Source organism: Xiphophorus couchianus, chromosome 9 (genome assembly GCF_001444195.1).
Source record: "Xiphophorus couchianus chromosome 9, X_couchianus-1.0, whole genome shotgun sequence".
Lineage (NCBI taxonomy): Eukaryota > Metazoa > Chordata > Actinopteri > Cyprinodontiformes > Poeciliidae > Xiphophorus > Xiphophorus couchianus.
In genome coordinates, this window is record NC_040236.1 from 2,103,512 (window position 1) to 2,116,827 (window position 13,316).

General features: G+C 41.0%; 1 protein-coding gene across 3 annotated transcripts in view; it reads right to left on the bottom strand.

Moving 5' to 3' along the window:
- The window catches only part of stambpl1 (STAM binding protein-like 1), a 37,578-nt gene that overhangs the window by 14,776 nt on the left and 9,486 nt on the right, over positions 1-13,316 (bottom strand). For 2 of the 3 annotated variants that reach the window (XM_028027127.1, XM_028027128.1), the window contains exons 3-7: positions 8,365-8,582; positions 8,201-8,279; positions 4,944-5,039; positions 1,646-1,861; positions 29-176 (exon numbers count right to left, since the gene is read on the bottom strand). In XM_028027127.1, the coding sequence (XP_027882928.1) occupies positions 29-176; positions 1,646-1,861; positions 4,944-5,039; positions 8,201-8,279; positions 8,365-8,582 (757 nt within the window). The remainder of the gene's footprint in view (positions 1-28; positions 177-1,645; positions 1,862-4,943; positions 5,040-8,200; positions 8,280-8,364; positions 8,583-13,316) is intronic. The other variant, XM_028027129.1, reaches the window with a different exon arrangement.

Genomic DNA, 13,316 nt, shown 5'->3' on the forward strand with positions numbered 1-13,316 from the left:
AAAACCATGTGCAGCTGCGTGTACTCACTGTGTATTCCTGCTAACGCCGCAACTGGTTGGGTCACAGTCACAGACCTGTTTCTGTTTGGGTCCACCCTCTGAGAATATACGCTGCTTTTGATCGACTGCTTAGACAAACAGCAGCCATCTGAGACCTCAGGCACTTTGGTCTGCACCTGCAGGAAACCACATACAGCATCACAGATACATAGTGTAATATGTAATATGTACAGTATATGTACCCCTACAAAGTACCACTCAGAATACTACAAAGGGTAAAACACATAGTACTGCAGAGTACTACAGAGAATGTGTTTTCCATTTGTAAAAAGGTACTGTACAGTACCAGAGAACACTACACACAGAGTACTAGACTACCACAGCATAATACAAAGTATCTTAGAGTATTACTAAGTACTACACAGTAAAACACTTCTACTAAGTTGTAACATAACCACTATGTTTGTTTTTTTCTGAATAAATATATTAAAAATAAATGTATCAACCTGTCGTGTAGAACAGTTGCTGTGATTTCATTGTTAAAAAGTATTCCAATTTCCACTGTTTATAACTAATTTGGGTAAATCCTGATGTTTTCAGGTGTGTGTGAAACAAATTAGTAATTAAAAAGGGGCGTGTGCGTCTGCGCAGGAGGCGCAAGCGGGGAGGAAGACGCTCACCATGGGATCTGTGCAGCGGGAGTTTTGACTTGTCTGACCGTTTAAAACTAGTAAAAATCAAAGGAAAAACATAAAAAACAGCGATCAAATTTCGCCCCGTGCCACAGATAGTATTTTAGGAACTGGATCGGAGTTTGCACCCAGGAAACGGCGCCCGGTGCAAGTGGACGCCGCCAGTGTGAGAGGACGCCACCGAGGGGAAAGAAAAACGCTACCGGTGAGATCTGGACGGTACTTTTCTTTTTGGGGATTTTTGGTGGTACCACTCTTTTTCCGTATCTTTGTTGGGAGGGGTTTTGACGTTAGGATTTTTCACTTTGCATCAAAACGGGGAAATACTTCCAGGACTTTGTTTATTTTCTGAGGATATGGAACTGCTTTGTGGACAATAATCTCTTTGAAAAAAGGATGGGGAAATTTTGGACATTTAATTAATTAGGTCTTTTGCTGATTCAAACCGAGTGACCATAATTATTTTTTGAGGGAATGTGGTTATCGATCTATCTATCAAGATAACTATTATTATTATATTATATTGAAATTCATTTTGAATAAATCATTGTTGCTAAGGATCAACTTATTTCTTATGAGAGATTGGGTATTTATTTATTTATTTTTACAAATTAATGTGGTAGCATACCTTACCTGATTCCTGGGACAGATCTCCCTTGTGTGTATTGTATGTTCTGCTTTAAGCCGAATGTAACAAAGTACTAAACAATAGTAATGAGTACAACAAAATACCAGATGGTATTTTATAGTACTAAACAAAAGAAAAACAATACTACACATATTACTATACAGCTACAATATAATAGAGTACTAAATATATATTGCAGAGAATTATACATTGTAAAAAAAACTATATATTACTTAAGACTAAAGAGTACAAGACAGTGCAACAGAGTACAAGACACTACTTCACTGTGGCACATAATAGGGAAATCTAAGTAGTGATGCAGCACCTTCAGCATTGCCTCCTCTCCTCTCTTATTAGCCAGCTCCTGACGCCTCAGCTGATCCTCAAAGTAGCGAAACTGTTCTGACTCTATCTGCATCCGTCGCAGTGCTGCTACTCGCTGCTTCTCCTCCTCCAGCAGCAAGAGGCGCTGTCTGTCCTCGTCCAACAAAGAGAGCTGCTGCAGGTGCTGACCACACCCATCCACCTTCATGGCCTGGCCCTGAAGAAACAGTTGGATCAGACTGGTGTGTTCTGAATGCAAGTAGTAGAAGTCTCCTCCTTACTAATAAATAGTTTTATGTTTACAGACACAGGAGATCCATTATTGATCCAATAAACCAGTAGATGCAACTCTATCTGATCACCATCACCAACAGTTCACATTTAGTCTTCATGTAGAGGGCATTACCCACGATCATACCCAGTGACATGCGGTCAGGGGAGGCCTGTTTCCGTGGAAAAATAATATATAATGATAAGATAATTTATATTGCTATTTTCACTCTGTTGTTTGCATTATAAAGTGTTAGCTTAACCAATTCTGATTATTTTTTTTCTTCAAAATTGTTAAATTTTCACAATTTCCCATTAAAATTCACTGCAGCTCACAGCTGGTGAGGCAGCAGTGAGCTGAGCCTTACCTGGGATTGCGAACCTCTTGCTAACTGCACTGGCTGCCATTCGACAGGAACATATTCCTGTCTGTATGTCACCAATAAAATGGTTAAAAAACATTTAATATATGAATTGATTTTCCATAATTTAGCTTATGTATATAATGTACAGTGCTTTTTGTCACCAGCTGTGTGTGTAACGTGTTTCGTGTGCTGAGGAGCGATCATTAACGGCAGAGAACAGATTCGAGGTGAGGCAAGCAGTTCTCTTGGCTCATGGCAAGGAGCGCACTTCACTAATCATTTAGTAATTATTTATTTAGTCAATAAATCATAATCTATAATCAATAGAGAGATGTGAAAAACTGACAACTGATAGTTGTCCTATGACCATAGGACAACTATGATCAAACTAGTTACCTTATCTGATTAGGAAGATAAACACTTAATTTAAAGGGGCAGTATTATGTAAAAGCTTTACATAATGTATTATGTTATCCCCTCATCAAAAACATACCTCGAGTGTTGCCTTGATTTTGTTCATGCATGTTTGAGAAATCATTTAATGTCCCACAGCAGACATTCAGCTGTGCAAAATGCTTGGTGGAACCAAGATTAGAAGACTGAGCTTCTGCCTCACAGAGCTTCCCTCTCCGATGACTCCCCAGACTCCTTCAGACTAGCCAGAACCAATTAGCAAACACCTGGTGAAACTGTGCATCTGCTGAGCTCATTATATGAGCTACCTTTTAGTGTAACACTGGTAAAAATGTTGCTAAAGAGTTAATAGAGGACCGCTGTTGTGATGGCTTCCTGAAAGTGGAATTTCAGAAAGAGCATGAGTTTTCAGAATTGGGCCTTCTTGAAATTTCAAGATGTTAAATTACAAAGTCATATTGTATATACACTGCTCAAAAAATAAAGGGAACACTCAAATAACACATCCTAGATCTGAATGAAAGAAATATTCTCATTGAATACTTTGTTCTGTACAAAGTTGAATGTGCTGACAACAAAATCACACAAAAATCATCAATGGAAATCAAATTTATTAACCAATGGAGGCCTGGATTTGGAGCCACACACAAAATTAAAGTGAAATAACACTACACGCTGATCCAACTTTAATGTAATGTCCTTAAAACAAGTCAAAATGAGGCTCAGTATTGTGTGTGGCCTCCACGTGCCTGTATGACCTCCCTACAACGCCTGGGCATGCTCCTGATGAGGTGGCAGATGGTCTCCTGAGGGATCTCCTCCCAGACCTGGACTAAAGCATCCGCCAACTCCTGGACAGTCTGTGGTGCAACGTGACGTTGGTGGATGGAGCGAGACATGATGTCCCAAATGTGCTCAATCGGATTCAGGTCTGGGGAACGGGCTGGCCAGTCCATAGCTTCAATGCCTTCATCTTGCAGGAACTGCTGACACACTCCAGCCACATGAGGTCTAGCATTGTCCTGCATTAGGAGGAACCCAGGGCCAACCGCACCAGCATATGGTCTCACAAGGGGTCTGAGGATCTCATCTCGGTACCTAATGGCAGTCATGCTACCTCTGGTGAGCACATGGAGGGCTGTGCGGCCCTCCAAAGAAATGCCACCCCACACCATTACTGACCCACTGCCAAACCGGTCATGCTGAAGGATGTTGCAGGCAGCAGACCGCTCTCCACGGCGTCTCCAGAGTCTGTCACGTCTGTCACATGTGCTCAGTGTGAACCTGCTTTCATCTGTGAAGAGCACAAGGCGCCAGTGGCGAATTTGCCAATCCTGGTGTTCTTTGGCAAATGCCAAGCGTCCTGCACGGTGTTGGGCTGTGAGCACAACCCCCATCTGTGGACGTCGGGCCCTCATACCATCCTCATGGAGTCGGTTTCTAACCGTTTGTGCAGACACATGCACATTTGTGGCCTGCTGGAGGTCATTTTGCAGGGCTCTGGCAGTGCTCCTCCTGTTCCTTCGTGCACAAAGGCGGAGGTAGCGGTCCTGCTGCTGGGTTGTTGCCCTCCTACGGCCTCCTCCACGTCTCCTGGTGTACTGGCCTGTCTCCTGGTAGCGCCTCCAGCCTCTGGACACTACGCTGACAGACACAGCAGACCTTCTTGCCACAGCTCGCATTGATGTGCCATCCTGGATGAGCTGCACTACCTGAGCCACTTGTGTGGGTTGTGGAGTCCGTCTCATGCTACCACGAGTGTGAAAGCACCACCAACATTCAAAACTGACCAAAACATCAGCCAGACAGCGTAGGTACTGAGAAGTGGTCTGTGGTCCCAACTGCAGAACCACTCCTTTATTGAGTGTGTCTTGCTAATTGCCAATAATTTCCACCTGTTGTCTATTCCATTTGCACAACAGCAGGTGAAATTGATTGTCAATCAGTGTTGCTTCCTAAGTGGACAGTTTGATTTCACAGAAGTTTGATTTACTTGGAGTTATATTGTGTTGTTTAAGTGTTCCCTTTATTTTTTTGAGCAGTGTATATACATATATATATGCAATATGTATATACCAATGTATATTGTGACCAATATACATTGGTCACAAGGTATATAGCATTGTTATAACAACTGAACTTAACATAGTTAATTATGCTTTAAAATGGCAATATATGCCTGAAAAACACACAATACTTCCCCTTTGAACCTTGATGAAATCTGATTGGACCACACATACACATACACACCTGCACTCTGAGGTACTCTGAATGCTCCTTGGTGTATTTCTCCTGAAGACGTTTTTTCAGCGCCTCCTTCCGAGGAAAAGCGACTTCTTGGAGTTTCTGCAGATACAGAGAGTCCACATAAGCCAGAACTACAAAAGGAGTCTGGATCAATGTGTGTAGGCTGGAATGGAATTGTGGTGTAGTGATGGATCGGTCAGAAACGTTTCGGCTCAAAAGGTGCTTTTCTGCTAGACTGCCTCTAGTCCACCCCAGCCAGATTCATTTTCCATTAGCAAATCCAGTAAATCTGTCCGATTGTTCTCAGGTTTTGGTGGAACTTAGTGATGGGCTGGTCACAAACATTTCGGCTCTAAGAGCCGGCTATCACTGAGAGCTGTTCTTCATTGTAGGGCCGGGCTACACAGCAGCACGATTACTGTTGAAAGGGGCTGGGGGTTAGGTGATGTCACCAATTGACTATGTGAATGTGATCAGTGCTGGTCTGTAATGACAAATAAGATGTCTGATACAGCTGTGACCTATGTGGAAGTTATTCCACCTTGATGTTTCATGGCAACTGGGAGGGATCTGGGGAGGGGAAGAGAGAGAGATAGATCTCCGATTACTCCATTAATCCTAAAAATAATCTATAGAGTATTCGATTACTAAAATATTATTTTGGAACAGCCCTACACATGTAGGGTGAAAACAAATTTCATGACTGTTGGTGAAAACATGGCTTGGGGCTGATGTTTTAAAGATTTCTAGGGGGCGCTATGGAGGAATTAGGCCAAGTCCACCAAATATTGGACTGCAGTCTAGGATCGATCGTAGCGAGTTTGGTGCATCTTGGCTGAAATATGTGGAATTAAGAGGCAAATGTATGGCAAAGGCGTGATCTCTGAATTCGCTTTCCGTGGTTGCATTACAGTCCAGCATTGAGAGGAGTCTTGTGTTTTTATTGTAGCCAAGGATTTTCAAATCAGTCCCTGCTGGGACAAAAACTAGATGCCGCATTTATTAGTGCAGGCTTCAGAAACTGGCAAAAAGCCATTCAGAAATTTACATTGCATCAAAACTCCCAACTTCATTATCATTAAGTGACTGTGAGAGCATATCGGCTGAACCCAATTACTGTCCAGTTATCAAGCACATGGGGTAAAACAGCAGGAGGTGGCACAGCATTGTTTATAAAAACTTGTTAGTTCTGTTAGACACATAACAGAACTAATGTTATGTTCCCTTTAGAGTAGCCTTGCTGAAGGCCACACTAAAGGGTGGCCTTTAGAGGCCACACTGATTAAAGTGGCAATTTGTATGAACTTCTCAGACTTAGGGCTGACGAGGATGATCTTATTTTCCTGAAGTAGTTAACAGACTTTCACAGAATGAAACTCTAAACATCATGGCAAATTTGATCATTGGAGGCATTGCACATGAAATCGGGTCCAATTCTGTTGTTCAATTTTCAGTCATTGTTGATGGAACACAGGATGTTTCTGGCACTGTTTTTTTAAAGCTTTAAGATTCTATGAAGGTGTTGTACCAGAAATTACATTAGTGACACTGAACACAGCAATATATGAACACAAGCCAAACTGAGATTTAAAGAATATTTAAAGGGGACCTATTTTGCAAAATTCTCATTTTGCTACTTCACAAACATTTTTCATCCATTCTAACGGACAATGTTTTTACCTTGTGTTCAAGTACATTACGTGCGTTTATTGTCGTTAGTGTCAGAGACCAAGTAACGGGGATTTTACGGTTCAGGCTTTTTGCTTCTGAAGCCTGAGGAACAACAAGCCCATAGCTTAACAGTAGAGCAGCTCTGGTGTCGGAGTTCTAGTTCAGCTGACGGTTCAGGTTCAGAGTTGTAGCTTTTAGAAAAATATGGCCGTGTTCCTTAAGGTCTCCGTGTTATTTTGCTTTATTAGTTTTGCATGCTTCTTGTGAAGCAGGACGGTGTTTACAGCAGTGTGTACAGGCGGATCAGTTGCTCGGCTGACTGGCTCTGGTCTGCTCTCTCGTTCCCGTACACTCGCTCGTTCAGGCTGAATACAGAAGTGATTCCATGGAAATAACACAGGAGGCTCCTTTACCTTCTTCTTTAGGCTGAAGAAGCTGATCCGGAGTGAAGTGAAGGCTGTAAACTTTGCTGTGCGGCGTTAGCTTTAACTGGTAGCAACGTCTTCTTAATTCAGGACTGTTTGGAAATCCAGGGAAAACTTAACAGCCCATTATATTTGGAAGACAGCAATGTTCATAGTACTGTTTTATTTGCGTCTGAAATATCACTTTGTCTTTTCTAGCTGTCATGGTAACTCAAAGCGAAAAAAAGAGAGCCGCATTTGCGCATGCAGTTGTGATGTCAGCGCAGCAGGTGCAAAGAGCCCATTACGGAGGGAATCCCAAACAGCTGATACAGCAACCCGAAGTCCAGCGGACATTGGAAATGATACATGGAAACAACATTAATGTTTATTCAACATTTTGTGCAAAGAATATAGAAATGACAAGAGGAGGAGTTGGAACGAAATTGCTACCACAGTTGATAAACCCGGTAACTTTTCAGCTGTTCTTCGTTACCGTGACATAAATAGGTTCTAATGATTTTCATTCAGTCAGGACTTTACGCTGACACTAGCCACATGCATTGCAGGTAGATTGTAGTAAAGCATTGATTAATGCCTGGTTTTAAAATGAGTTCACTGGACTTGTAGCCATTATTTTGTGCCCATTGTTGGACACCACACGGCACGATCGAACCCGATGGAACCGTTATACCTAGGATTTCTGTCGGTCTGTGTGGTCTGTCAGGTTTTGAAAATGGGCCGACAATCTGACAACTCTAAAACCGGGTAGTGTGCGCTGGGCATTACACTAAGGAAGTGAGGAGTCAGTGGAGAGCACCAGATTTGAGCCTTTTTTCATTCAGTGGCATTAGCAGAAAGAGAAAAAGGCCGGAAGAGACATAATGCCGATAATTAAAATGACTTCGATAGTTTGAATTTATCGTACGATTAATTGATTTATCGTTTATAGCGACAGGCCTAAGTGACACTATTGTAATGATTAATATTACTATTAAGACTAAAAATACATGCCATTTAAATTAATATTATTACTGATTATTCTCTATAGTATATGCATGCAGTTCAGATAAGCTTCACTCTGTATTACATTTCACTGTAACTTTGCCGATTTGTTGATTGTCCCCCCAAACAATGAAATGGGATTTCTGCCCTTGTTCCTGTCTTGGGAGAAGATCTCACTACCTTCATGATGAGCTGCTTTTCTGGGATGGCCGAACACTGTTTGTAATCCCTGTGGTTTGGCAACTTCTCCACAAACAGCCTGAACAAAGGAAGATTGAAATTAACTTCCTCCTAGTTAAAGACCATCCCTAGCACACAGGCATGCCCCCGCAGGTGTTCCTCACGTGATGAGCTTGGTGTAGAGGACATATGCATTCTCCAGGCTGCCCTCCTCCAGGTAAACTGCTGCCATGCGCTCCATCTCCACTCCGGAGCGGAAGTAGCGTCTGGGTTCAATATCCTCATTAATTTCTATGCAGCATCCCATTTTTGCCAGAGCTCGCACACGCTCTGCTGCTGTCAACGTCACGTCAGTGTAGTCTGGTTCCGCTGCCAGCTTCTTCTATGAAACAGAAATCAAAAAGAAAGATTTAACCCTAATCACTGAAACTTTTATAGTAACCATGGTAACCATAACAAAAGCATGTACAGAGAAAAGAGTTACTGTCTGTGTTTGAATAGTACACTGAATAATTTGAACCATAAACACTGAGCTGGAACCCTGTTTCCTTCCAGATCCACTGAAAGTATGAATGCAGCGATTGTTCTTTAGTTCATTAAAGTGAAGAGAATGATGTGTCATTCATCCACACAGAGAGGGCCCCCAGAGTAGGAGACCCGATGGTTTAAATGATCAAACATGTATGTTAAAAACGGGGCATCGCAGGGGAAGAAATAAAGTCATGAAGCAATTGTTTTTCAGGGTTGAAAGGGCTGCTGCCTATGCTGTCCAGCTTTTGAATTGGTTTGTCCCACAGAAAAAACAATGATAAAAATTCAAGGTTTAAATAGAAGGTAGGCTTATGTATAAAAAATAAATATTCAGACCTATCTTAGCTAGCAAATTTAAACTAGCTTACAGTGTAACTAACTCCCAAATTACAGGTGTTTTTTCTTTGCTGATAAACTGTCTAAATTGGTCGTTTAAGATATTTTGCTAAATCGACTTACATCATGTTGTAATGTTATTCCCTCATCAAAAACATACCCGGAGTGTTGTTTTGATTCTTTCAAGCATGGCTGGCTGCAGGAGCATAGATACTTGTACCAGGGTCCATCCGTTCAAATAGGAAGACTGTGAACTACCAGATCTACCTGCTATTGATCAACCAGAGACTCAGCCAATATTGACAAGCCATTCTGTAACTGTGATACTGGAAAAATTACACTGCTCTTCTTCAAATTGGTATAAGGTCGTTAACACACTAACTGTGGCCCAGAAATTACATGTAAGAAATGAAAGAAAACGATCAAACTTAAATTATAACTTATAACATATAAACCAATTTTATACCAGAGGGGAAAACACACTAGATTTGGTTTGCACCAATGTCAAGAAGGTCTTCAGAGCAGCTCCCCTGCCCCATTTTGGCTCTTCAGATCATCTTTCAGTTATGCTCATCCCAGCATACCAGCCGCTGCTCACCAGACAAAAGCCTATGGTGAAGAAGGTAAAATGAGCCCTGAGGGAGCTATGTCTGCACTGCAGGACTGTTTTGAATGCACAAACTGCAGCATGTATGCAGCATCTGTGTCAGACTACATCCAGAGGTGTATGGAGAAGGTTACAGCAACAAAGTCAGTGTTGTCAATGTCGGTCTGTCACTGATTATAAGGCTACATCTTTCCATGACAAGATGACATTAACTGCCTTAATGAGCTGAACAACTTCTTTGGAAGGTTTGAAGCCCTAAATAAAACCCCTGTGAGGAAAGCTACCCTTCACCCTGATGAACAGGCCCTAAGGTTTGAAACATCTGCTGTGCGAAAGTCCCTGACACTGACACACGGAAAGCTGCAGGTCCTGACAACATTCTAGCAAGGCTGATCAGAGTGTGCAGATCAGCTAACCCATGTGCTCACAGACATCTTCAATACATCACTGTACCAGACCATTGTCCCCTCACGTTTTAAGTCATGTATAAAGATATACAGTATATATAAAGATATGCCATGATCATGTATAAAAGACTGAGTGCTGTAATAAAGGTGTTGCAACAAAGTATGAGTTTAGGGGTGTGCATATTTATGCAACTAGTTTAAGTTTTTTATTTTATATTTTTTCCCTTTAAAAGGATCCATGATTAATTGCCACAATATACTGTATTTAGGAAATATTTATTTTAGATGTAAAAACAATACAGTAATAATATTACATTGTAATAAAATGAAGTCACACGAATGTCGCCATGTTGTTCACGCTGCAATGCATTCTGGGTAAATGACGCCTAAAGGTCCAACTGTGCTAGCTCCATCTAGCCAATTCCGCGATGAGTAACATATTTAAGCCTTTTGGAATTGAACCAGAACGCTGAAATTGATGGAAATGTAGATCTCACAAGAGTTAACGAAGATGAGTATGGGGAATTTTTCTGCCATAAATCAAGAGCACACATTTTCAGCCTCAAAGCAATTCAGCGATTTTCACTCTCTAGCCAGCAGCAGCAGAGTTTAGGCGTTTTGTGGATAAAAACTGTTGGCAGTGCATTTGTTTTTGTCTGGTGAAGGTAACGATCACCTGTTAGTACGGAGCCCTCTAGGGGACATGGGGAATTTTTTTTCTTTTGCGTTCCCTCGCAATACTTTTGCGTTACCTCGCAAAACTTTTGCGTTCCCTCGCAAAACATTTGCGTTACCTCGCAATACTTTTGCGTTACCTCGCAAAACTTTTGCGTTCCCTCGCAATACTTTTGCGTTACCTCGCAAAACTTTTGCGTTACCTCGCAATACTTTTGCGTTACCTCGCAAAACTGTACTGGTCAGTTATGCAGCATAATTGAATACTGCAAGCCTTTCTTACGGTGGGCGCCGTACTTTCTGCTTTAATATAAGGTTATGTGAGGTTTTTCCATGAATGTTAGTATCTTTTTGTGAAATATCTGAAGTTTTATATCTTTCTTTAGGATAGAAAGGCACCACAAACCTACGATATAAACAGAAACCTTCCGTAAGTAGGAAAGAAATAAAAATACATTATAATTTGGACTATTTCTGAGTTATTATCGCGGGTAATAAATCATCTGACAGTTTTGATTGTGTCTCTGTTGTGTTCGTAACCTGAATGGTTTAAAGAGCTGCTTTCAGTGCCGCTCCATCTCAGCCTTAACAGACATAAACATGCAGGAAAAAATACATCGATTTTCAATCAGTGTTTTACACCAAACAGTTTTTACTGTTAACAAGTTTTTATTATTAAAAACACGACAAACTAATGATGGTAAAGGGCCGCACTGGGTTAACTCTGGGAATCTCATCTGTCCGTTTATCAATCAACTCCAAACCTTTTCTTTGTTCTGTCACAATTATCGATTTATTCCATTTTGATGATCAGGTTCCAAACTTTGCAAGGACTGACCGCCCCGCTCATCTGCTTCCTAATACACACAAAGCCAGTATCCTTCCCATTCATACCTGGTGACGTCACTCCCACGTCGACACACCCACCACACAAGTGTCAAAGTCGCTGCTCCTGTCATATCAATAATTACTTATTTCATTCATATGGCTCTTACAGAGCCTCAGTGAAAACTTGTTTATTATTATTAACTGTTTGGTGCAAAACACTGATTGAAAATCGATTTATTACTGCTTGTTTATGTCTGTTAAGGCTGAGATGGAGCGGCACTGAAAGCAGCTCTTTAAACCATTCAGGTTACGAACACAACAGAGACACAATCAAAACTGTCAGATGATTTATTACCCGCGATAATAACTCAGAAATAGTCCAAATTATAATGTATTTTTATTTCTTTCCTACTTACGGAAGGTTTCTGTTTATATCGTAGGTTTGTGGTGCCTTTCTATCCTAAAGAAAGATATAAAACTTCAGATATTTCACAAAAAGATACTAACATTCATGGAAAAACCTCACATAACCTTATATTAAAGCAAAAAGTACGGCGCCCACCGTAAGAAACGCTTGCAGTGTTCAATTATGCTGCATAACTGACCAGTACAGTATTGCGAGGGAACGCAAAAGTATTGCGAGGTAACGCAAAAGTATTGCGAGGGAACGCAAAAGTTTTGCGAGGTAACGCAAAAGTATTGCGAGGTAACGCAAAGGTTTTGCGAGGTAACGCAAAGGTTTTGCGAGGTAACGCAAAAGTATTGCGAGGTAACGCAAAAGTTTTGCGAGGGAACGCAAAAGTATTGCGAGGGAACGCAAAAGTTTTGCGAGGTAACGCAAAAGTATTGCGAGGTAACGCAAAAGAAAAAAAATTCCCCATGTCCCCTAGAGGGCTCCGTATGTTAGAGACTTCGTCAGTTTTGCTTGTCCAAATTACTTCTGGAGAAAAATGTTAGAGCACAAATGTAGGTCTTTCGGAAGTTGTGTTCGGCTCCAGCTCTTTCCCACTGAGCTCTTCTTTTTTTTCTAGAAATGATCCAGATTCACTTATCTGTTTTTTTTTAACTACAGCCAACAGTGACACAGCGTGGCATTATCTAAAATTACACCAGTCAAACTCAAAGCAATATGATAAACAACTCAGGTGAAGTTAGCCTTCCTGTGTTTACTATAGATTACTATAGATTACTATAGATTCCAGTTAAAAATGGAACAAAACTTGTCATCAACCCATCAACCTATGATAAACAACTCAGGTGAAGTTAGCCTTCCTGTGTTTACTATAGATTCCAGTTAAAAATGGAACAAAACATGTCATCAACCCATCACGTGAAAAAATTGTGACCCCCCTGAGTGAAAAATATAACAAAAGATAAACATTTTTTGAAGTAATTATGAGTTTTGGTGCATCACACACAGCAATTTTGTAGTTAGGAAAATTTCAGCATATTTTGGCTAACATGTACAACTAATCCTGGATGCCTGTAAAGGTTTCAGTTTGTTTTTAATTGATGATAGATAATATCAAAGGTGGAAAAAGTTGTCAAATTATTTGTCTTGCTGTCATTTGTATAAATCATGAAAACCTGGTATTTGAACAGGGGTGTGTGGACTTTTTATACCCTCCTCATATACACTTACCAGTCATTTCATTAGGTACACCTGTCCAACTGCTCATTACCGCAAATGTCGAATCAGCCAATTACATGGCAGCAACTCAATGCAGGGTTT